Raw genomic sequence first — 26,034 nt, 5'->3', positions numbered from 1 at the left:
AAAAAGTGCTAATTGGCCTCCTGGGGATCCGAGAGAGAGAGAGAGACCCGCCTACAAAAGCTGATCGCAATTAGGCGCTTAGGAGGGGCGCAAGAGCTTTCGCCTCGCTCCAGGTCGCAGGTAGGAGCTGGGGAGACACTTGGCTGGAAAGGGAACCAGGTGCGAGGCGGTTTCAAGGCGCCCCCTGTGCATTGGGTGGGTGTGCTTGTGTTATCCCCAAGAAGCAGCCTTTCCTGACACCCCTGGGGACTACAATTCCCATTCAGCTGGTTGGCTGGCTGAGCTGGCTGGGCTTTTGTAGTCCGCCGCGCGCGTGGCGACTCGCTTCTTGAGCAAGGCTACCTTGCTAAGGCTTGCCAAGAATGAGATGCATTTAGGTAGCAGGTGCTCCGGATCAGCGCAAAGGGCTTCGAAGGATTGGGGTGCGCGTGTCTCTGGGCCGAGGGTGCAGGGGCGGGAAACCCCCCCTCCTCCAACGTGATTCCCCCCCCCCCACGGCTTTGGGAGTGCGCGCGCTATAAGGGCGCGTGGGACCCAAAAACTTGGATACCCTCCGAGATCCATTTCTGAGGATCTGTTCTACAAGTATTGCTGCGCCCCTTTCCTTCTCCAGATCCTCCTCTTCTCTGCGTCTTCCCAGGCCGGTTGTTTTATCCTAGTCTTTCTCAAACCCGAGTAAATGATCCCCCAAAGTGGGGAAAGTTGCTTTTTCTTTGGATAAGGCAGGAAACCCTATATTACCCAACAGGGGCAGGCATTTAAATAAGGATTATTTTGGGGAAGGGGCGTTTTGCCGTCTCCTCTGCTGCTTTCCTCCCACCAGTTTGAACCAATTTCCCTTAAGCCACGGTTGCTTTTCTCTCTAGCCAGCATTCGGGGTTCTGCTAGAAGCAAGGTTTGGCTTGGAAAAAGAAGCTCCGTTTTGGCTACAAGGTGCTTTTTCAAAAGGCAATTGGACTTCGTTTTTTTCTTTTTTCTTTTTCTTGAAGCCAAACATCTTCAAGGGAAAAAAAGTCCAATTGCTTTTTGAAAAAGTCCCTTTGGGATTTCTTTGTAGCCAAGTTCAACTTTCAGTGGCTTGGGGACCTGGTCTTGCATTTGGCTTGGAAGGAGTTTCTTAGTGGCCTCCCATCCCTGAATTATTCTGTTCTCTCCCCGCTTAGCTTCCAAGGCTAGCCTTTGGAGAGGGGGAAAAAAAGGGGGGGGCTTTCTTACATAATCCAGAACAAGGGTCTCCAACCTTGGCACCTTTAAGACTTGTGGACTTCAACTCCCAGAGTTCCTCAGCCGGCTTTGCTGGGAGTTGAAGTCCACAAGTCTTAAAGTTGCCAAGGTTGGAGACCCCTGCTCCAGAAGTTCCAATTCTTGGGCTCAAGCCTGCAAGGCTGTTGGCCATGCTGGCTGAGGAAGATGGGATTTGCAGTCCAGACAAGCCTGAAGGCCACACTGGGGTGGGGAGAGAAGTTTGCTGTCCTTGAACAGATCAAACTCTGGTTTGCTCATTGCGATGGAAGGTGGCTTATGCAGTCACGTACAGTCTAAAACTTGCTAGTTAGGATGTTTGGGGCTTGCAACAAATCATGGTTTGTACAATCTAAGGGGGGCCCAACCAATCAAATACATTTGAGTGTTGTGAAAACCCCCCCCAAAATTGAGTTATTTGGCTTGGAAGGGGACGGGCACAAAAAGGGAATTTAGGAGCTGTTCTTTAGTTAGTTGCTCCCTATTTGATTCAGGGGGAAGAATATTCTGGAAAATTGCGCATCTGCTCAAATAACTTGACTTCCTGTTGTTTCACAGTGAAGCAGCCATGTTGGGTTCCTCTGCTACAGGATGCCAAGGGACAGGATCTCAGCCTGCAGACTTGCCCTTTGCCCATAGAAGAATTTTATGTCCTCTTCCCAACTCAGTAAGAGTTGCCAGAAGTCCAAGGTGGCCCATTCTCTTCGCCATTCTTCTTCTTTTCTTCACCACTGCCGCCAGCAAGGAAGAGCAAAGCTTTTTAAATACAGTTTCTGCTACCGGTTGGCCAAGTGGCAATGTCACGTCCATCTCTGCTGAGAAACCCACAGATCTTGGACACACCCAGGGGGCCCAACACAAAACAGACTTGTCTTTTAGTAGGTTAATTAATCAAACTGGTGTAAATCAGAGAAATGTCGGCCAGCTTCATACCTCTCTTCCCCGACATCTCGATGCTTTCCGCAGTGACAGAAAGAGGGCCAGAAGTTCTTACTCAACATCAGCCAGCGTTAATTCAATGGGTGCAAGTCTTCAGGATCTGGTTTCTTCTCCTGGAACAGAGTCTCTTGGCACCATGGAAGGAAGATCAGTGTTTCTCCCATCAAGTAGTGAAGGAACAGCTCAGAACTCTGGTGCTTCCAGGTTCTTCAGATCTCGTAGCAATAAGTTCCCAGGTCCCACCTCTATTCCATCTCGTGTGGCAAGCTCAAGAAAGGCCCTCTTGGACCAGGCGACTACATATAATGAAGACTATGATACTGCTCAATTGGCTGCTACCAACCCCCCAACAGATGTCACCATTCATGTAACTCAACCTTTCTCCTCCCTTTGGGTCTCTGCTAGATACTCAGTTGAAACCACCGCTCATGTTGCTATGCCTACATCTGTCACCTCGACAAGATTGCAGTCAGAAGAGACCACTGGGGTTTCCACTCAGCGGCAAGTGGAACCTCTGAGCCTCAGTTGGTCTTCACGTGGACCCATCTCCAGAAGGATTGAGCCCCGTGAGGTTTTTCCTCCGTCAACTGCAATTGCTAGATCCCATCTTGATCCAGAGAATCCCACAGCAATCCATCCTTATGAAGAAAGTGTCACAGCCTCACCGCCTATCCATAGCTTAGTTACAGTGGTGAGTTCTTCGACCCAACAAGCGACAGCAGATTCCGTCTTGCAGGGATCTCAACAGCTTGAAGTCAGTTTCATGACGCCAATGACAAATTCCAGGCCAACAGACACATCTACTGTGGAAGCAGAGTTTTCTCTTGACGTGGCTAATAATGAGAGCGATCGGATGGTGCCAGGGTCTACTGATACTATTCCTACATCTGTAGCCGAGACACCAAGACACCAAGTTTCACTTGAAGCGACACAGCTTGCTTTTGCAACTGCAACTGTTGGCCTTCTGAAGGAAACCAATCCTTCTCTTGAATCCCGGAGTTCTCTGTTGAAAGAACACATTGAAAGCTTTCCAACAACTCCATCTTTTGGAACTTCAAAAGAAGATGAAGTCTCCTTGGTTTCTCATAACATATTAAATAGCTCCCTGGTGGAAGCAATCAAACTGGAACCAAAGGACAACACTTCTTCCATAGTTGAAGGCTTTGTTGCTCCTACAGTGAGCTCCATCTATGGGCCCATCTCAAAAGATGGAACGGATGCAACCAGTGTTGGTGTCGGTTTCTTGAATCATCAGAATTCTTCCCCACTTAGCACACTGCTTTCTGGAAATGCTGAAACTGGGCCCCGAGTTTCCTTTCAGACTGATCTGTTGGAAACTACAGCCCACACTACTGATTACGGGAAGCCATTAGAGACCCAATATTATGGAAGAAAGAGACAGATCTCAGCAAGTATGAAAGAGATATCTACCTCAAAGTCTCCTCTAACTGCTATGGAAACTGATTCAGTCAGAAAGCTGACCAATGTTCAGCCAGTAGATGCCTTGCCAAAGAGGGGAAGTGGAGCTACTCCATTATCTCCTCGAAGTTCTACCACTCCTATGTCCAAGATGTGGCAAACATCAAAGGAGTCTCCTGAGCCTGAGACAATTACAGATTTCTTGGTGCCAAAGGTATTTAGTCTTGGTACCACAAAAAACGACTCTGCTGTTCCATCACTCCCATATTTAGATATAGGAGATGTTCTACATCCAATTGGACCAACCTCAACTAGACTGATCTACACTGATCTTCCAGAAGGACACACCACTAGTGCTTCTGTGGAGTCTTCTGGCAGTCCTTCTGTTGAACAGAAGCTTCCCAGTCCATCACAATCTCATCCCACAGTTTCTCTTCCAGGTTTGATAGAATTTGATGGATCTTTAGTCACCCCATCCCACCACTCTTTATCATCAAGCATTACCTCCATTCACTTCTCTACAATCAGTGTTCCCGAGTCAACTTCGAAAACGTTTATCAACATTACGGAGGGCCAGCTAGTTAGAAAAGGACACCAGGTCACAGATACCTCCACTGCAAATAATATACAAACGATCGGCAGAACAACTTTGACCATTCGTAGCTCAAGATTCACCACATCCAGTAATTCTGATGTTCCAGCATATCCATCGTCTGTCCTGGAGACCAAATCCAATCAGGAAACTCCTACATTTTCTGCTACAACTACGCTGTGGACCACTCTAAGAACTCTTCCAGTTGAGTCAAAAACTACTTGTAGGAACATCTCTTGCCCAGCGAGTATCTTCACACTACCTCAGAATATATCGGCTCAAATCATGACTTCCCAACCATTCTTGACGAAAAAGTTTTTGAGCACTATCTTAGGGACGGAGGCACCCAAGAAGCACGTGACCCTTGCTGAGGCCAAGGTGTCCAGATCAGAAGAGAGAGACACAACTACATTACCCAGAACAAAAATGGTGACTGGAGTCCAACACGATCATTCTTCACAGCAGCCCGGGTCCGAATTTACCACCTCACCGTTGAACCCGTCAGTGAAGGAGAATTTGACCTTGGGTAAATTCATTTCAACGGTTCCAGCAGTGCGAATTCTGTCTTTGTGGTTTCGTCTCCTCAAAATAAATTACACAAACGCCCTGATGAACAAGTCTTCTGCAAGTTATAAGAAACTGGAAAAAGAAATTAAATTAATAGTAAGCATTTTCTTCCTTCTTTACCCTTCCCATCCCAGAAGCTTCCCTTTTTTTTTTTTTTTAAAGTGAATATAATCCAATGCAGGGGTGAAATCCAGCAGGTTCTGACAGGTTCTGGAGAACCGGTAGCGGAAATTTTGAGTAGTTCGGAGAAACAACAAATGCCACCTCTGGCTGGCCCCAGAGTGGGGAGGGAACGAGGATTTCGCAATATCCTTCCCCCAGGAGTGGGGAGGGAATGGAGATTTTGCAATATCCTTTCCCTGCCATGCCCACCAAGCCATGCCCACCAAGCCATACCACGCCCACCAAGCCACGCCCTAGTTCCACAGGAACTAGAGTTGGGGAACATCTGGAGAGCTTTGTGTTTCCAATCACTAATTCAAAACTTTGTGTTTTCAATCACGAATTCCCTCACATCCTGGACATAAACTGTTTCAACTTCTACCCTCACAAAGACACTATAGGGCACTGCACACTAAAACAATTAGACACAAGGACAGTTTTTCCCCAAATGCCATCGCTCTGCTAAACAAATAATTCCCTCAATACTGTCAAATAATTTACTAAGACTGTATTACAATTATTCTTCTCTTCCCTACTAGTATCTATCTCTTCCCACTTCTTACTATAACCATGTTGCTTGTACCTTTCAATTTATATTGGTTTTATTTGTTTCCTAATATGATTTGACAAGCTTATTAGTAACCTTGACTATCACTAAGTGCTAGTCAATCTTTTTATTCTTGATGAATGTATTTTAGTCTCCTTATGTACACTGAGAGCATATGCACCAAAAAGACAAATTCCTTGTGTGTCCAATCACACTTGGCCAATAATTCTATTCTATTCTATTCTATTCTATTCTATTCTATTCTATTCTATTCTATTCTATCCTATCCTATCCTATCCTATCCTATCCTATCCTATCCTATCCTATCCTACCCTACCCTACCCTACCCTACCCTACCCTACCCTACCCTACCCTACCCTACCCTACCCTACCTTACCTTACCCTACCCTACCCTACCCTACCCTACCCTACCCTACTCTACTCTATTCCAATCCCTATCCCTATGCCTATGCCTATGCCTATCCCTACCCCTATCCCTACCCCTACCCCATCCCTATTCCTTATCCTATCCTATCCTATTCCTATTCCTAATTCTAATTCTTCTTATTCTCTATTCCATTCCATTCCATTCCATTCCTATTCCTATTCCTATTCCTATTCAGAAATCTAATCTAATCTAATTTACCGATAGATAGCATAGATGAAAACTGTATCTATCGTTTCTTTGTGGATAAGGAGGCAGGCCATGATACAAACATATCGGATATAAAATTGGATTATTGATCCAATATGTCGTACAGAGGTTCTCTAGGAGATTCCTGGCTATATCACAAATCCAACAAAAGCTGCTTCTGGATCCCTTTCTCCTTAAAATACTTGCTGTGACTACTGAGCTAAATTTACAAGAGTGAAAATGTGTAATCTCTCTTCTTCAATCGGAGTAATGGCTTCGGGCAACTTTTCTTATATGGAAGAAGCTGTCAGTAACACTTCCTATTGTTAGAGATTTGTAGGTCTTTCAGGATTCAAGACAACAGACCCGGATAGAACAGAGAAGCCCAGAACTTTATTAAAATAAATTATAAGATAGAGGATCCATAAGATAGATAGAATTCTTTATTGGCCAAGTGTGATTGGACACACAAGGAATTTCTCTTTGGTGCATATGCTCTCAGTGTACATAAAAAGAAAAGATACATTCGTCAAGAATCATAAGGTACAACACTTAATGATAGTCATAGGGTACAAATAAGCAATCAGGAAACAATATCAATATAAATCGTAAGGATACAAGCAACAAAGTTACAGTCATACAGTCATAAGTGGGAGGAGATGGGTGATAGGAACGATGAGAAGATTAATAATAATAGTGCAGACTTAGTGAATAGTTTGACAGTGTTGAGGGAATTATTTGTTAAGCAGCGTGATGGTTTTCGGGAAAAAACTGTTCTTGTGTCTAGTTCAGGGGGTCTCCAAACTTGGCAACTTTAAGACTTGCGGACTTCAACTTGTGGAGTTGAATTCCACAAGTCTTAAAGTTGGCAAGTTTGGAGACCCCTGGTCTAGTAGTTCTGGTGTACAGTGCTCGATAGCATCGTTTTGAGGGTCAGAGTTGAAACTATGTCCAGGATGTAAGGGGTCCCTAAATATTTTCACAGCCCTCCTTTAAGTGTCTTTTCTGCAGATAGGAACTCTGAAAAAGACACTGGATGGACCCCACCTTGTGCCAACTGGAATGTAGCACCATCCTGGTCTGCCCTGAGGTCCCATCCCTGATTTCTCTGGGCTTAAATACATTTCCATGTAGGAAGGTGATCTGATTTAGGGCCTGAAGGTGCTTGCCAAAGAACATTGCCAGGAGAGATTGCTTTTCTTGGCAGGCGTCTATCAATTCACCCTCCCTTTTAGAGAGGGACACATCTGTTCATAATAACGATAAGGTTGAAGTCAATGACATAATTCTGGTGAGGTCCTTAATGCTGAGAAATAAATAACAGTCTGTGCATCAAGGTCAGTACAGGAGATTATTAAAAGGTAATAGACAGCATGCAGAAGCAAAGGAGGACTATATATGGGGGGATATGAGATCATAGGTTGTTTATGCAAAGTACCAAGGGAAATGTGGACCACACCACTGCCTCTCTCTCATCTTTTGTGCATGAACACAGGAGGTTGTGAATGCAGCAGAAGGGAGAGGAGAACGTCTATGGATATTCTCAGTCATCCAAGGTCCCGGTTGTCCCCAAAGATGCTTTTTTGAAGAGGCAACTAGACTTTTCTGGTTTTTCTTTGAAGACTCGCTTCTCATCCAAGAAGCTTCTTCAGCTCTGACTGGATGATAGTGGGGAATGGAAGGATTTATATTTCCTGCAGACAGCTGGTCATTTGCATCCTTGTAGAGAGTCATTGAGGCCATTTGGAGGCTTGTCTGTGTCGCCCTGAGGAAACCCTTCCATTCCCCGCCATCCGGTCAGAGCTGAAGAAGCTTCTTGGATGAGAAGCAAAACGTCTTCAAAGAAACCAGAAAAGTCCAGTTGACTCTTGAAAAAGCACCTCTGGGACAAGGGAGAGGAGACATAAATAACCAAGAGAAAGATGGGATGTCCACTGGCAGCTTAGCTTACCATTCCAGACAAGGGTCTATCTAGTCTCTTCTTAAAAGCCTCCAGTAATGTAGCATCCAGAACCTCTGAAGGCAAATCTTCAGAACTTAATGAACTTGCTATTAATAAGGGTTGGAAATATAATTTCCATGCCTTTGTTTACCCCAACATTAACATTAAAGAGACCTACTGAGATTTGCAGCTCTTGCTTTCTTGATCTTGTGGCCACCATTGCAACAATGTTGGTTGTTGAACAAAGAAAGAGATATTGCGCAATATGCATGGGTGATCCATGTAGAGTTTTCTCTACTGGCTTCCTAGATTCTTAACATTTTTCTGGGCAAAACTGCTCCTTAACAATCTATTTTAATGTTCTGCTTCCAGTTAAAGAAGATGCTGTCTACCTATGAGAACTTTGTGCACGCAAGGGTTCTGCGTTTCTGGTAAGTATGCTGCCAAATGCATCACTCGGTTTCTAGGCAGGAAGAGATCCATGGAATTAAGGAGAGAACGGGTGAAATCCATCAGGTTCTGCAGAACCGGTAGTGAAAATTTTGAGCAGTTTGGAGAACCGGCAAATACCACCTCTGGCTGGACCCAGAGTGGGGTGGGAATGGAGATTTTGCAGTATCCTTCCCCTGCCACACCCACCAAGCCACGTCCACAGCACCGGTAGTAAAAAAAATTGGATTTCACCACTGGGATAGAAGGGTATGAATTACCAGTATGGAGATTTGATCAGTTCTCTGCCCTGTCTTGGTTTCTGAAAGGGATTCCTCTGAATTTATTCCGAGCTTCAGAAGAGCTCATGTGCACATATAATAATAGCCCTTTTTCCATTGGTTCTTCTAAATTGATTTTGCATCTGTGTAGAATTCCCCCAACGGAACGCTTAGAACAGAAGTTCTGAATTGGTGTATTAGATCGATTGCAGATTCAAATCAGTTGGATCATTTGGAAAAATACATTAATTCTACCCCATCATTAGTCTTGTCTGCCCATGTAGCATGAAAGATGGAGTGGTCCATGCAGAGAGTATTCTCTCCAGAGATTTTCTGTTTTGAACAATGGCACCAATATTTGAGATAGAACCATAATAACGCTTTGTCCAACATAGAACCCTTCCAGTGGTTGCATCTAGAAATCCTGGATTGCTGGCTGGCAATTCCTGGAGGTCTAACATGCTGGGAATGTGTTAGTGTCTATAGATGTTCTCTTGAATTCTGTCTCATAGGGATGGATCTGTTGTAGTGGAGAGCCAGGTGATCTTCTGGACAATGGGCCTTTTCCCCACCCCTTCTGACGTCATACGGACAATTGTGACAAACGTTGAGAGCCGGAGAATAGATGCCTTCTTTGACTGGAGGATAGATGTGAGATCTTTGCACGCAAATGGTGAGTCACCAAGCAACGGGTTTTGGTCCAGTTGACATGATTTAACCATTTTAGATACTTTTGGCCTAGGATAATAGAACAACAGAGTTGGAAGGGACCTTGGAGGTCTTCTAGTCCAACCCCCTGCCTAGGCAGGAAACCCTACACCACTTCAGACAAATGGTTATCCAATCTCTTCTTAAAAACTTCCAGTGTTGGAGCATTCAGAACTTCTGGAGGCAAGTTGTTCCACTGATGAATTGTTCTCACTGTCAGGAAATTTCTCCTTAGTTCTAGATTGCTTCTCTCCTTGATGAGTTTCCATCCGTTGCTTCTTGTCCTGCCCTCAGGTGCTTTGGAGAATAGCTTGACTCCCTCCTCTTTGTGGCAGCCCCTGAGATATTGGAAGACTGCTATCATGTCTCCCCTAGTCCTTCTTTTCATTAAACTAGACATGCCCAGTTCCTGCAACCATTCTTCGTATGTTTTAGCTTCCAGCCTCCTAATCCTCTTGGTTGCTCTTCTCTGCACTCTTTCTAGAGTCCCCACATCTTTTTTACATCATGGCGACCAAAACTGAATGCAGTATTCCAAGTGTGGCCATACCAAGGCATTATAAAATGGTATTAACACTTCACGTGATCTCAATCATCTGGATGATTTGAGTCTCCATTTACATAAACAATGGGCCTAATTAAGGAACTTAATTTCCTTCCTGCAACAAGGCAGTAGCAAACTTCATTTGCTTACTGAAATTTATTCGTTAAGATTTATACCTATTGGTTGATTTGTAATTGATTTGTAATGGGAAGATGCTTCTGCTTGTAGATATGCTTCCTAGAAATTGTCCTCTGTTTTCACTAGGATTCAGCTTGAAAAATCTAGAACCTGAGACGTTGGCTGTATTTTTCAGTCTCCTGGAACTCGGGTCCATATCAGCCTTTGATGAGAAGAACTTTGTCCAAGAACACTTGGAAAGTCTGAAGATTGAGGTAATGGAACAAGGTCCTTGACTTGACGAGGCCTGGAGAACACATGATAGAAAAGAGGCCCATTGTGGATGAGTTTAGCCAGTCCTGCTTGGTTAAATTAAATGAGTAGGTTTCACCAATATTTGGTCTACTGCTTCCAAATTAAGATCTCAGATAATTTTCCTTGATGAACTTCTGTGCCAGGAAACCTTAAGCTTAATGAAGTGTTAAGTATGTTCCAGGATTTAGGGAGGGATGAGAAATTAAAGAACTTGCCCATAAAGGTCTTTTAAGTATTTTTCTGTTGAGATGCAGAGTTAATCCTTAACTCCGCAAACTGAATTTATGATTCAGTGATAACAATAATTTCTTCATCTCATACAGATGAAACTGTTGCTTGGAACCCGATATGCAGTTCCTTTGATCTCGCTGGTTGACAGTCGGTACGTAGCAAATTTCTGGGATCGATTCTTCCAACAAAAAACAGTGGGCGGGACATTTTTCAGGCTAAAACAGATTCATGGTTCATTTGAAACTGCAAAAAATAATATATATATATATATATATTGCTTGTAGTCAAATGTATATCAAATGCTGAATTTTCACATCTCCTGGAAGTCAAGTCAAAGTCTTAATTAACAGAAAGTAACCTATTTTTTCTCGTACAGAAATACCCAAGGTGGCATTGACATAAATGGAAATATCTTCATCAAGAGCGATTCTCATGTGGACATTTACTGGATTCTCAAAGCACTGATTGGACTTTCAAAGTTCTCTGTGGACCTCATCTCACTCTCCATCAATGGTCAGTAGCAGTGGTGAAATCCAATTTTTTTTTACTACCGGTTCTGTGGGCATGGCTTGGTGGGCGTGGCAGGGGAAGGATACTTCAAAATCTCCATTCCTTCCCCACTCTGGGGCCAGCCAGATGCGGTATTTACCGGTTCTCTGAACTACTCAAAATTTCCGCTACCGGTTCTCCAGAACCTGTCAGAACCTGCTGGATTTCACCCGTGGGCAGTAGGTACAAATCCATGACTGACTTTAGGCCTGAGGTTGGGTTCAGGTGAGGTACCTTTTTCCTTAAGTGCAACTCTCTGCTTCTAGGTTCAAAGCTCAGTCTCCAGGTCTTCCCAGTTTCCTTCTTGATAACCAACAGAATATTCAATGAGAAGATGTTGGACCGTTCTTCTGTAGAACGTCAAAACATTGTAAAGGATCTCTCTGGAACAGTAAGTGAGATGAACGGTTGCTGGAAATCCAAATTCATCTTTTGCTAAATATGTTGAAAACTCTTCTTGGTGCTTGTTATTATTAAAAGATGTAGATCTATTCTTATTTAAAGCAGTAAAGGGTATATAGATTATAAAGTCTGATTTTCTTAGGTCTATGCACTGTTCTTTTCTGGCAGGGACGGAATGATAGATTGTTTCTGGTGAAGGAGGATTGTTAAGTTTTTCACCTCTGCAATATTTGTGATAATGATAAATTGGAAGCTGTAGGTTTCTTAAGCTTAGCAACGCGTGGGAGTTTCAGGTCTGGATAAGCAATTCAAGATAATTCTTCTTCTTTTAAGATTTCCACGGTGTAAGGCAGGGAGGTCTCCAAACATGGCAATTTTAAGATTTATGGATTTCCAACTCCCAGAATTCCTCAGAATTCCATGCTGGCTGGGAAATTCTGGGAATTGAAGTCCACATGTCTTGAAGTTGCCACGTTTGGAGACTCCCCTGCCAAGTTGGAACTGGGCTAGTCTAGGGCAGGAATGATGAGGGGTGTAATAGGTGAAAAGGTGATGAGTAAGGCTTTTAGGATGGGGACACGGTGGACACGATCGAAAGTTCAGCAGTTCAGCAGCTCGAATCCCTAGTGCTGTGTAACAGGGTGAGCTCCCGTGACTTGTCCCAGTGTCAACTTGCAAAGCTTTCAAGTTGCCATGAGCAGGAGGGAGGGAGAACTGATAGAGCTGATTGATTTCCCTAACTGAAGTGCATTCCATACATTCTTCCTGACTGCAATCAGAAGGAGGGTGTTGGATTTCACAGCCAGCCAAAGTGGTTAATTGGAGAATGTGATTTATGACATGGCCAGAGAGGAGGGGAGAGACAGGGTCATAGGGGAACGTAAATCTACGTGGGATTAGTTCTAACTGCATCCGAATATTGCCGAAATGGTGCTCCTAATAAATGACTGTATTTCTTTTGAAGTTCGGCTCATGGCTCATGAATTAATTAGGGCATCTTTCGGAAACTTTACACCCAGCTTCTGCCAACTTAGCAAGTTTGAAAGCACATAAAAAAAATGCAAGTAGAAAAATAGGGTCCACCTTTGGTGGGAAGGTAAGAGCATTCCGTGCGCCTTTGGCATTTAGTCATGCCGGCCACATGACCACGGAGACGTCTTCGGACAGCTCTGGCTCTGCGGCTTTGGAACAGAGATGAGCACCGCCCCCTAGAGTCAGGAACAAGGGGAACCTTTACTTTTACCTTTAAGGCTTTTAGGATGGTTCTGATCTGGGCTCACCTTGTGAAAATGATTGCTTTCCAGCTTACACGGATACTTGGCAAATACGAAAATCTCCTCCAAGTGGCAATCCGTAATATCACGTAAGTGAATTGAATTGTCTTGTCTTTCATAGCCTGCTTATTAGATAGCCCGTTGCTGATGGCACCGGAGATCACTTTTCTTCAATTTAGTGTCTGTCTGTTTGTTTTGGTTACAGTTTGCCAGTTAGTAATTTGGCCATGCTGGCATCCAGCCTATTTGGAGAACTCCAGGGGTCGGCAACCTTAAAACACTCAAAGAGCCACAAAAGTCCTAACCGGAAGCCCCCCTATTCAATTCTGGAGCCAACCGGAAGTCCAGTTCCCCCACCATAGAGACTCCTCCTAGCGCAGCATCCTTTCTCCTCTACCTGTCATAACTGAAAGCCCTATCAATTGTAGAGCTGACCGGAAAACCGTCCCCCTGCCATAGAGTCTCTTCCTAGTGCGCCATGATTCTCTCTCCCCCCCCCTCTTTTGAGAGAAGCTCCTCTCAAAATTGTGGTGCCGACCGGCGACAGGGAGCCACAGCAGAGGGATGAAAGAGCCACAGGTTGCTGACTCCTAATATAGACTCTTCTTTGAGTCTAGCATGAAGCCATAATGTTTTTTTCTTGAAACCAGCAACCTTGGGGGGCCTCTATAGAAGCTGGGCTTGGAGAACTGAGTCGTAATGTGACTTCTGGATGTTGGGTTAGTGCAGTGGGCGAACCTAGCTGGTCACTGTGAGATAAGCAACCTGGGTTTTAACACCAGGTGCGAACCAGATCAACCTTCTTCAGCCATGTCTTTCTCTTGCAATTGTAGAGGCGGTGTTTGTTACGGAGATGTGGTATTTCAGCAACCAGCGCCAAGCAACAAGGACATTCTCCAGACTCTGGCATTTTCGGTCGATCCGAAGGATTACTTAGATTCCTCCAGTTTTCAAGTGGATCGGTTCTCCTTTACTGTGGCAGGTAGGACTTCAGTTGGACCTCTTGTTCTAAGAGGAAGCATCAAGTGTCCTCTGAACACATTTTGGGACTACAACTTTCATGTCTTCAAGCCCGTTGAAGCCAAGGGATTCCGGCTCTTGGGGAAAATGCTCGGGTGGGTTGCTTTGCAAAAGGTACAGTACAGTAACAGAGTTGGAAGGGCCCTTGGAGATCATCTAGTCCAGCCCCCTGCTCACGCAGGAGACCTGTACTAGGGATTCAAACCGCCGAACCGCCGACTTTTCTGATCGACAAGCTCAGCGTCTTAGCCACTGAGTAGAAGACGAGAAGGAGAAGCTGCAGATCTTCATGGGTGTTACGTTCCTGGCTTTGCTTCCCATTGGAAATTGCCGCTGGGCATTCTTAACCTGGCAACTTTGGGCAGGCTGCTTAATCCTCTCTGGGATAATACGGCGTGAGGTAATAATGGAGTTTGCCATGGGCATATTGTCAGAGTTTGTTGCAGCACGCACAATCGGACACATTCAGCAGGATTCAAATTATAGAAGAAACTTCTTTATAGACAATACCATAGCAGCAGAATGGAAACCTCTTTCCATTCCCACCTAACCTGATTCTATCGCGTTCTAACTTCCAACCATTGATAGAATCTATTCCGTATAGCACCGTGTTCTGTATCCCCTTTATCTTTTATTTTTAACGTTAGTCTGTCCCATTTCGGCACAGACCAGTATCTTCCTTATTGTCTCTTCTTCTGAAAGGGTGTTTTCGCTCTCTTCCACTGCTTGACTCCAAACTCTCTCTTATGGCCCCATACAAACAAAGGCTATGTTTCAGTTTCCAAACAGTCCTCATTGGCTGACCTGTTGCCATGTCTATTCCAGCTATCAACATTTATACTCTTGACGCATATGACCCGATTTAACTGCTTTTTTTAATTTCTCAGGTGCTGGGCTGGAGCCTTCCTTGAAAAAACCAGGTGTCCCTGTCTATGCTGTAGTCCTCATCGTTATGTTTCTCCTTGCCGTAATTGCTGTCCCCACCTTCCTTTGGCTGGTAAGAGCTGCAGCCAGAGGTCACTTAATCAAGAGGTTTACTCCCTTGCTGGACAAGGACCTCATAAAACATCTGTGCTCTGTTTCTCTCCACTCTCTGGGTATGGTGGGGGTGGGGGAGGGAAGACTGGGGGAGGCCTTACATCATCCTCATCTGATTGCTCTCATTGTTCAGGTGGTGACTAATTTTAATCACTTTTAATGCAATTCTTGCCTTGGGAGTTTTCCTGAGGCTGACATCCCACAGGTTCAGCTAGAGAAGTTTCTTCAGATTCACATTCTGAATCTTGAGGTCCTAAACCTGGTTGAAGACAGAGTCTAAGCAGCTTCTTTGGTCGCCACGAGATTAAAAAAGATGTGGAGACTCTAGAAAAGGGTGCAGAGAAGAGCAACCAAGATGATTAGGGGACAGGAGGCTAAAACATATGAAGAACAGTTGCAGGAACTGGGTATGTCTAGTTTAATGAAAAGAAGGACTAGGGGAGACATGATAGCAGTCTTCCAGTATCTCAGGGGCTGCCCCAAAGAAGAGGGAGTCAAGATATTCTCCAAAGCACCTGAAGGCAGGAGAAGAAGCAATGGGTGGAAACTAATGAAGGAGGGAAGCAACCTAGAACTAAGGAGGAAATTCCTGACAGTGAGAAGAATTAATCCGTGGAACGACTTGCCTCCAGAAGTTGTGGGAACACTGGAAGTTTTCAAGAAGAGATTGGACACTTGCAATCGCTCTCCAGGGCTCCTTTTCAGAACTCCAAAAGAGGTCTCTGTCTTGTTACAACTCACATCTTGCTTTGTTCTTTCTTTTCTTTGAAGCCCAAAGCACTTGCTCGGCGTGGCAAAATCACCATCAACAGAGGATCTGATGCAGGAATGGATATAGAAGCATTTGAGTTGGATAATCCAGGATATCAAGCAACTGTTGGAGAGGTAGATTTGAGATGTGGGCAGTGGTGGAATTCAATTTTTTTTTTTTTACTACCGGTTCTGTGGGGGTGGCTTGGTGGATGTGGCTGGAAGGATACTGCAAAATCCCCATTCCCACCCCACCTGGGGCCAGCCAGAGGTGGTGTTTGCCGGTTCTCCGAACTACTCAAAATTTCCGCTACCGGTTCTCCAGAACTTGTCAGAACCTGCTGGATTTCACCCCCGGATGTAGGGATTGTTTGCAAGCAGGCCCTTGCAGGAAAAAATCTAACAAGATCTCTAGTCCAGGGCTCTCCAACCTTGGCAACTTTAAAAGTTGTGGGCTTCAAGTCCCAGAGTTCCAGAGCAAAGCTGGCTGAGGAACTCTGGGAATTGAAGTCTTAAAGTTGCCAAGGTTGGAGACCCCTGCTCTAGTTTAACCGGGCTGGTTTTTACTTTTTACTGGACTTTTTGTGGAGATGCTAACTGTAGATATAGTCCTCGATTTACAACAGTTCATTTAATGTCTGTCCCAAAGTTCACAATGGCCCTGCAAAAAAAGTGACTTTATGACCGTTTTTCACTCTTGTGACCGTCGCAGCCTCTCCAAGGTCATGTGATCAAAATCCAGGCGCTTGGCAACCGACTCATATTTATGACAGTTGCCGTGTCCCGCGGTCACGTGATTCCCCTTTATTTATTTATTTATTTGATTTATATGCCGCCCTTCTCTGGAGACTCAGGGCAGCTTACAATGCGTTAAGCAATAGCCTTCATACTTTTGTATATACCTCCTTAGTAGGGCTTTCGCGCCCCCCCCAAGCGGTGTTCTTTTTTATACAAAGTCAGCTTATTGCCCCCACAATCCGGGTCCTCATTTTACCTACCTCGGAAGGATGGAAGGCTGAGTCAACCTTATTTATTTTATTTTATTTTTATTTATTTGATTTGATTTCTATACCGCCCTACTCCTGAAGGACTCAGGGCGGTGCACAGCCAAACAATAAAATACATACATACAAAATTTAAAAGTGGAATTAAAATCAAATTAAATAGTTTTGGCCCAGACAAATTAAAACCCCAATCAATTTAAAACCAATTTTAAAATTTGAATATATAAAATACTAAAAAATATTAAAATATTAAAAATTAAAAATCTTTTATAAAAGAAGGAGAAACCTTGAGCCTGGTGAGATTTGAACTCTCAGTCATTGCAGGCAGCTGGCAGCTAAGTGCTACTTAACAGCACTTTAGTCCGCTGCGCCACCAAGGCTCTTCTACGGTCCTTTTGCGACCTTCCAACAAGCCAAGTCAAGGCTTGACTCAATTGAACAACCGTGTGACTAGCTTACCAACTGCAGTGACTCACTTAACAACGGTGGCAAGAAAAGCTGTAAAAATGGGATAAAAATTCACTTTGCAAATATCTCGCTTAGCAGCAGGAATTTTGGGCTGAATTGTGGTCATAAACTGAGGACTAACCCCTTTTCCTATAACCCACAGAGAAAGACCAAGGACTCCTGCGTTGGATTCTAGAATGCCTGAACCAGAACAAAAAATGCAACCATTTCCTCTTTGTCAATGCCACAATGCATCACTGGACAGTTTATTAGATTGAACTCCCGAGTTTTATCCCGTGAAAAACTCTCTTAAAACCAGGCATGTCAAAGGCAACTGGTTTTTTTTTTTTTTTTGGCTAGGAGCTTTTAAGGAAAAGAAGCTGGGATGCAAAGCTCCACTTTCCTATTGCATCTGGGGGGGTTAGATGACCCATACTCAGGTACTCTGTCCCAAAGCATCCATCCCAGTTTCTTTTATTATTATAAGTTGGATCTTTTAAACGATGTCTTTAACGAAGCGATTCCGTTTTCCCTGTTTGTTTGTTTTTTCCCCAGATACAAAAGTTTAACCTTGGGGGGTGGGTGGGAGAGGGGAACTGCATTGAGTTAGATTTTGAATTTTGGGGGGGGGGGGGGGGAGTAGAAAAAAAATCACCTTTCGTTTAAATGCCTCTGATGGTTGAACCTGTGTCAACATGTGTACAAAACTGGAAGATGTGGAAATGTGACTCTTGCGGGAAACTTGAAGGAAGGTGGCACTGTCATTATTTTATATCGCTCTGTTTTTTTTTTTTAACAAAAATGTGATATGCTTTGTATGGCTGTGCTGACTGCGAAAAACACAATCCGAATGGCTGGTTGGCGTTGAAAAACGGGAGGATTCCAGTCGGTTCTGGACAATTGATCCCAGTGTTCAAAATGATGGGAAAAAAGACCTTTTTCGGTGCTTGCCGCAGAGTAGCCTAGCAGATTTGGAGACATCCTGTTTTAACTCCCCAAGGGGATGATATGATTGGATTGAATTGACTCCAAATTAAATCTTGGCAGAATTGGAACACAACACCATATCAGTTCCACATGGCCATTCTGAGCTGAATTTCTACCTTCCTCTTTTTTTGACTTCCTAAAAAATAACCTCCCGACCAAAACTTGATTCTCCAAAGCTGCTTTTTAGCACCGTTTGAACCTTAGAAATCTTTGATGCCCAGTGTCCTCTTTTAAGAAGCAACCAGACCCAAACGGTGGAGGAACCAACACAAGCAAAGTGGATGTTTCGTTTTCATTATTGCAGTGTTACGATGTCGAGAATTGGCAGCACATGTTTTAATTCTTCGTTTTATTCCCCCGTCTTGACAATTTTCAAGGCTCAATTTGCCTTAACTGAGTTCCGCTGCTAGCGGTGTGTAGCTCTCCAGGGGCTGTCAACTACAGCTCCCATCCTCTCAAGAAGGATGGGAGTTGTAGTCTAAACACTTCCTGAAGTTTCACCGTTGCCTATCACAGGTGCGTCCATTCTGCATTTTTGGGAAAGGTTGAAAGATCCACTTTGCTGAGTTGTAGTTCGTGACAGAGGCGGCCCCTTTTAACTGCTGAGTTTTTTTTCCCATTTTTTTCCCTGGCATTTTACTTCCCTCCCCACCCCCTACTCTTACTTCCTTAGTCTCACCATCTGATGGACTTTATTGTTTGTTTTAATAGCGAGCAAGTCAAACCTGCCTGGTTACTGTACTTCTTCCAGGCTTCTAGCTACCAAAACGTTTTGTTGTATTAAAATCCAGTCCTGAATAAATTGTAAGAAATTACCTTTGCCTCACACCTTATTTGAGTATCTGGTGCGGGAAACCATAGATTAGGGCAATTCTGGGAGTTGAAGTCGACAAGTCTTCAAGTTGCCAAGGTTGGAGACCCCTGGATCAGGGGAACAGGTGGGATTCTGGGAGTTGAAGTCCACAAGTCTTCAAGTTGCCAAGGTTGGAGACCCCTGGATCAGGGGAACAGGTGGGATTCTGGGAGTTGAAGTCCACAAGTCTTCAAGTTGCCAAGGTGGAGACCCCTGGATCAGGGGAACAGGTGGGATTCTGGGAGTTGAAGTCCACAAATCTTAAAAGTTGTGAAGTTTGGAAACCTGTGGTTAAGGTATCGGGTTAGATAAGATGGGAACATACAGAAAACGGCTGGAGTTTTGACTTACTATACAACTGCCATTTTGACTTATTTGACCATGTAAGGTCTGACAAGCCACAGTGAGCCAAAGAAGGACTCAAAAGGGAGGCTTGAGAAAGAATCCGCATGTAATCTTTGATCAAAGACTGGGTCAGCAGTTCCAAACACATACAAAAAGGACACACAAGGAAAAGCCACATGCTCTGGTGAAGGGGTGGCTCCTTTTTATACAGTTAAAACACCAATTAAACCTCCCAATTCTGGCCGCCTAATTAGGTTTGCGTATTCCTTATTGCCCTGCAAAAGGATAGAAGCCTCCCAATTAGCGTTATCAGCGTTTTATCTCTTCCTTGAGCATTCCTTTATTCTCACCATTGGCCCCTCAATTGTGTTGCAGGGAAAGGAACTTGCGCAGATCAAAGGTGTAAAGTTTTAAGGCTGTAGGAGTAAATTGTATGCAACTCCAACCCCAGATACCTGCTAGGGCCTGGATGGCAGGAGAGGAAGAGATAAGAAGATTGATACGGGTTCAGATCAAATGGCAGGAACATATGTTTGACAAATACCAGATACTTTACGGAGGCCTAATATAACAGCATATGTTTGCTGCAGAAAGTTAGTTGCAGGAAATACAAATATAAAGGCATAATGTAGCATTTTTGTGTTACAAATACAAAGGCATAGTATATCATATATGTGTTACAAGTACAAATGTTTACAGAATAACAAGCTTCTACTAATTCTAGTATTCCAGTATATTATATCCTGGTATTATTTAGTATATCCTTATTACCTTCAACCACATCCTTGGATGGTTAAAGAGAAGAAACCAGCCTGAGCAAAAAAGATGGCAACTTTAAATCAATTTCCCCCTAAACAGAATAACAGAGTTGGAAGGGACCTTGGAGGTCATCTAGTCCAACCCCCTGCTCAAGCTGGAGACCCTATCATTCCAGATAAGTGTCTGTCCAGTCTTTTCTTATAAACCTTCAGTGTTGGAGCATTCACAACTTCTGGAGGCAAGTTGTTCCACTAGTTAATTGTTCTCACTGTCGGGAAATTTCTCCTTTGTTCTAGGTTGCTTCTCTCCTTGATTAGTTTCCATCCATGATTTCTTGGCTTGCCTTCTAGTGCAATTAACTTCATAAACCACAATTGGCAAGACCACACAAACTTCTAAATCGGATAACAAAACAGTCACTATTCGGTGGATGTGTTCATGTATATTGCTAAACCAAACTCTATTTGGGTTTTGGGTCAGCTGGGGAATCTATGTTTCTGTGTGAACTTAATCTGAGCATCTATTTAGACCAGCTTGGCTGTCTCAGGAATTCTGGGAGTTGAAGTCCACAGGTTGTAAAAGAGCCACAATTGCCCACCCCTGATTTAGACTGCTACAAGGCAGCTGGTTAACACGCAACTTATGTAATTGCAGCTCACGTAATTTTATTGCACACCGTCCAGAAGGATATGGGTGTTCTAAAAATGTCACAAATAAATATAAAAAAAAATAAAAAAATAACAGCCAACCACTGAAGGCCCTTCAACTCCATTCATCTATTCTCTTCCCCAAACTTGCCAACATTCCCGTGAGATCAAACATTAAAACAAAATCCATTGGAGGTAGAATGTATTTTAAAAGTTTGAGCGATAGTTTGGGGAAGACTTCACAATGTTTATGATGGAAAGTTGGGAAGCTAAGCCTTCTGCTTTATCTTTGTTGATTAATTGGACGGCGAGACTGTTTAATTACACGGTGAACCTTGGAACGATGTGTTTTTTTCTTTAAACAAACTTAAAAAAGAATCCCAAGAGTTGGGGGGTTTTATCTTGTGTTCTCCATGCAGAATGCAATCTAACTGCTCGTATTGTTTGCCGCTGGTTACCTTGAACTTTGAATTCATTTCAAGCATTCCCTTGCTTTTTATGTTTACTTATAGCTTCTGCTCTCTGGGGCTCCAATGACCACTCAAATATTTTAATAGCTTAAGAGTTTGTTTTAAAGTTGTCCGTCTTCGTAAGAAAAAGTTTAGGCCATATTGGGCCCAGTTAGCTGGCCACCCTGAGATGATCTCGGTTAATCTCAAAAGACGAAGCGGGGTGAAGATCTGGTTGGTACGAAGATGCTACCGGAAGACAAGCTAATATTCACTTTTTATCGGTTTAGCAAATAAAGTTAAATTCCTTGGCAAGATTGCCCTCTACTGACGCTTGGTAGTAATGGCTACACACACCCCATTCAGAAATTGAAATCTGATTGGGACACATTCATATATGAAGTAGCCAACTGTAACGTATGTGGGAAATGACCTTGCGAGATGGGGAGGAACCGCAGCCTGGAGAATGGTTGGATAAGAGGCAGCTGGACCCAGAGAAGGAATAAGGGTGTGGAAAATATTTCAAAAACCCATCCTAGTTTCTAGGACGTAAAGGCGATTTGGGGGGTGGGGGGTGTGGTGGGATATTTTTTCAGACTTGTGAGATTCTGTTAATGTTAACTTGTCTTGTCTGGACTACCTCACAAGGCTGCCAATAACTTCTCTCTTGTTTGCACTCTTCGTGAGATTCTCCTCTAATCCATTTTACCAGTGTGGTTCTGGCAGATCGGTGAGACTGTTTCCTGCAGAAAAGTAATGGTTTCCTTGAGTTGGAAAAGAAGAAATGTTAACATTTTCCCTTCCCCATGTGAGAATTTGTTGGTTCTACCTGCCTGTCAGACCCAACCTTGACCCAGCTTTTGATGGACACGAAGTCAATTCCATCTACTCCAGTTGAGCAAAATGAGCAGAAAAGAGCAACCAGGATGATGAGGGGACTGGAGGCTAAAACATATGAAGAACGGTTGCAGGAACTGGGCCTGGCTGGTCTAGTGAAGAGAAGGACCAAGGGAGACACGATAGCAGTCTTCCAATATTTGAGGGGCTGCCACAGAGAGGAGGAAGGGGGTCAAGCTCTTCGCCAAAGCACCTGAAGGCCAGACAAGGAATAAAGGATGGAAACCGACCAAGGAGAGATTCAACCTGGAAATGAGGAATTTTCTGACAGGGAGAGCAATCAATCCATGGAACAGAAGTTGCCTTCAGAAGTTGTGGGAGCTTCATCACTTGAGACTTTCAAGAAGAGATTGAATTGCCATTTGTCAGAAATGGTGTAGGCTCTCCTGCTTGGGCAGGGGGTTGGACTAGATGACCTACAAGGTCCCTTCCAACCCTATTAATCTGTAAAAGAGTTGATCCTTACTAGCGTAGCTGTAGAATTTTAATTATTTTTGTTGAGGCCTTTGTTGAGGTAATCGATTCCTTTGGAAGCTAAGGTGTGAAAGGCCAAGGTTTTCTCTCTTCAGCCCTCAGTGGGGGAGAACTGTTGTCTTCCTAGAAAGTCATGTTTGGCCAGGACACCAGTCGTCGATCCCCGCCACACCCAGTGAACAATGCATTCTCTATGCATGCCTCCTTCCCTCCGTGCTCTAGTCTAGCCAGATGTTTTGGGGCTCTCTGCTTCCCAGCGCCAGGTTTTTGTTCCACCTGGCTAAAGAGTTTTTGGAAAGCTCAACCTTGGATTGTGTTCTGGCCTGGTTGCGTTCTGCCCAATTATAGATCTGGCTCCTTTCTTTCTTTCTTTCTTTCTTTCTTTCTTTCTTTCTTTCTTTCTTTCTTTCTTTCTTTCTTTCTTTCCTTCCTTCCTTCCTTCCTTCCTTCCTTCCTTCCTTCCTTCCTTCTTTCTTTTTCTTTCTTTCCTTCCTTCCTTCCTTCCTTCCTTCCTTCCTTCCTTCCTTCCTTCCTTTCTTTCTTTCTTTCTTTCCTTCTTTCTTTTTCTTTCTTTCTTTCCTTTTTCTTTCTTTCTTTTTCTTCCTTCCTTCCTTCCTTCCTTCCTTCCTTCCTTCCTTCCTTCCTTCCTTTCCTTCTTTTTCTTTCTTTCCCTCTTTTCCTTCCTTCCTTCCTTCCTTCCTTCCTCCCTCCCTCCCTCCCTCCCTCCCTCCCCTTCTCTTCCCTTCCCTTTCCTTCCTCCCTCTCCTCCTCCTCCCCTTCTTTCCTTCCTCCCCTCCTCCTCTTCTCCCCTTCCTTCTCCCCCCCATCCCCCCTTCCTCCAGGGCCATGTCTTTTCAACTGGAAGCTCAGAATTAGCTCTGTAAGCTATTCTGAAAGCCGGTTTTTTTTGGCTACTGCACGGGGTTAAAAGTACGCACCAATGAAAAAAATGAAGCCAGCCTGCCAGAGCCCCACAAGAGCCCCTGCCAGCTCACGATTGACAGTGTAAATGGGAACAAACGCTCACAGGAGAACAAACAGTCCTCAGTCCTAATGCGGCTTCCTGGTTGAAACAGAGCTCCTGCCTTCCATGAACGGATCGAAGGCAGCCTCCGTCCCAATCGTGGTCATAAATCGAGAACTTGCCCGTCCCCAGATTTGAAACAGATTTTTTAAAGTGAATCCGGCTTCCCCATGGATTGTGCTCGTCAGAAGGTCACAAAAAGGGACCCCAGGGCATTGCAACGGTCATAAATACGAGTCAGTTGCCAAGCGTCTTGAGTTTTGTGACCACGGGGATGATGCGGCCACGGTCGTCCGTCTGAAAAGAAAGTGGCCCCGAGTCACTTTTTTTGCAGTGCCACTGTAACTTCGAACTGTTGTAAATCGAGGACTCTCTCTACCTGCATTTACGCCTTAGCTTACATTCTGGATCTCTCTCTCTCTCTCCCCCGATGCACAGACCCGCGAACGAGCAGCCTTCTGCATTTGTTCAACCAACCAACCAACCAATCAAGATTCGGAAACAGAAGTCTTTATAAAAAGTATTAAAGTGACACATTTTCATTTAACATAGTCTCAATTAAAAAAAAAAAAAAAAAGCTGTGGAACCGTTCCCATTTCTGTATAGAGCCCAGGTGCGACGATGAGGCCAGTCCCTCCTACACCTTTGCGAGAGGCTTTTTGCAGAAAACGAGAGGACAATTAAGCAAGGTGGAAGAGCTGCTACCATCCTGGTTGAAATCAAGACCTGCGAAGGAGAAACCAAAGACAGTGAAGTCTAAAATCAGAGGCAGGGACAGCAGAAATTATTTTCGGATCATGCCAGGCGTCTCTCTTGGAGTGTTGAGGTGGCCTAGAGGTGGAGCTCTCGCCTCACAATCAGGGAGGCTGCGAGTTCGATCCTAGGTAGAGGCAGATATTTCTCTCTCTGGACATACTGAGAATATATATCTGCTGAACAAAACTCCGTACTATTGACAGGAAGGGCATCCGGCCAGTCATCATTTTGCTCCATTCAGTTGCCCAGACTCTACCACGCAAGGGATTATGGCAGCGATGGCTAACCTTTTTGTCATCGCGTGCCAGGAGCAGGGGGAGCATGAGGGGTCGTGCGTGCATGTGTCCACACCCATAATTCTATGCACCCTGCCCCCATGCATGCACGTGTGACCTCCCTGCTCCTGGCACACGATGGCCCGATGGGCCCATTTTTCTCTCTCCCCAGGCTCAGGGCCTTTCTAGGAACCTGGGGAGGGCAAAAACAGCCTTCCCCACCCCCCCAGAGGCCCTTCGGAGGCCGAAAATGGCCTGTTTGCCAACTTCCGGTTGGACCGAAATTGAATGGAGGTGATCCAGTTTGGGGAAGCTAGTCAGAAAGCTTTACTGGATAAGATCAGTGATAAGGGGGTGGAAGGGAAAAGGGCAGGGAAGAGATCCATCTCACTCATGAAGATCATCTGCTCTGGGAGAAGATGACTTCAGGCCAATAAAGAATCCCAAAACTTTGACAGGTTGTTCGTTCTTGGATCAAACTAACCCTGTCTCTCCTAACAGTGAACCAGATTTAAGATGATTTGTCCAAGCTCTGATCCCAGGACAATGGAGGACACATTTGTTTCAAAGAGTCTCATGGTGGCCCTCTCAAAGCTGGACCATCCTGCAAAATAATTGGACTCAGCCTTTCCATGCTCCCAAAGAGAAAGTCATTCCAGAGGCTTACTGGGAGATTTTGCAGTTTGTGGTGGCCACAAAGCGCCCGGTGTAGTGAACGTTGCACCTTACCACGTTGTTGGTGAAGTCTGATTCCATCACAATGTATTTGGGATTTACCTGAACCTGAAAGGTTGAGGGAAGGTGAAAAAACAAATCAATCTCTTTGATAAAGAACTAGGAAGAAGGTAAAAGTTCCCATACCAACCAACCAACCCACCAACCAATCAACCAACCAACCCACCAGCCCACCCACCAACCAATCAACCAGCCAACCAGCCAACCCAGCAGCCCACCCACCAACCAATCAACCAATCAACCAGCCAACCCACCAGCCAACCCACCAGTCAACCAACCAACCAACCAACCAGCCAGCCAGCCAACCAACCAACCAACCAACCCACCAACCAATCAACCAATCAACCAGCTAACCAGCCAACCCACCAGCCCATCCACCAACCAATCAACCAGCCAACCCACCAGCCAACCCACCAGTCAACCAACCAACCAACCAACCAACCAACCAACCAACCAACCAGCCAGCCAGCCAGCCAGCCAGCCAACCAATCAACCCACCAATCAACCAACCAACCAACCCACCAACCAGTCAACCCACCAACCAACCAACCAACCAACCAATCAACCAATCAACCAATCAACCCACCAACCAATTAACCAACCAACCAACCAACCAACCAACCAACCAACCAACCAACCAACCAACCAATTAACCAGCCAATCTGCCAACCCACCAACCA

The 26,034-nt window shown here is 44.5% G+C and overlaps 2 protein-coding genes across 2 annotated transcripts in view; one reads left to right on the top strand and one right to left on the bottom strand.

Annotated features, from left to right (window-relative positions):
• Positions 1 to 1,731: 1,731 nt before the first annotated feature.
• LOC117661063 (uncharacterized) lies at positions 1,732 to 18,955 on the top strand. The gene is made up of 12 exons (XM_034409568.2): positions 1,732 to 4,855; positions 8,417 to 8,475; positions 9,267 to 9,427; positions 10,271 to 10,398; positions 10,762 to 10,820; positions 11,046 to 11,182; positions 11,485 to 11,609; positions 12,925 to 12,983; positions 13,728 to 13,876; positions 14,802 to 14,911; positions 15,724 to 15,837; positions 17,317 to 18,955. The coding sequence occupies exons 1-12, from the start codon at positions 1,811 to 1,813 to the stop codon at positions 17,347 to 17,349; spliced, it is 4,179 nt and encodes a 1,392-aa protein (XP_034265459.2). The 5' UTR covers positions 1,732 to 1,810; the 3' UTR covers positions 17,350 to 18,955.
• Positions 18,956 to 24,082: 5,127 nt separating this feature from the next.
• LOXL1 (lysyl oxidase like 1) overlaps positions 24,083 to 26,034 on the bottom strand; it is an 18,237-nt gene continuing 16,285 nt past the window's right edge. The window contains exons 6-7 of the mRNA XM_034409569.3: positions 25,287 to 25,402; positions 24,083 to 24,314 (exon numbers count right to left, since the gene is read on the bottom strand). Of these exons, the coding sequence (XP_034265460.2) occupies positions 24,308 to 24,314; positions 25,287 to 25,402 (123 nt within the window). The 3' untranslated portion in view covers positions 24,083 to 24,307. The remainder of the gene's footprint in view (positions 24,315 to 25,286; positions 25,403 to 26,034) is intronic.

Source organism: Pantherophis guttatus, chromosome 13 (genome assembly GCF_059756535.1).
Source record: "Pantherophis guttatus breed Tessera chromosome 13, ASM5975653v1, whole genome shotgun sequence".
Lineage (NCBI taxonomy): Eukaryota > Metazoa > Chordata > Lepidosauria > Squamata > Colubridae > Pantherophis > Pantherophis guttatus.
Note: the sequence above shows the minus strand (reverse complement) of the source record. Positions and strands in the feature narration are given on the sequence as shown.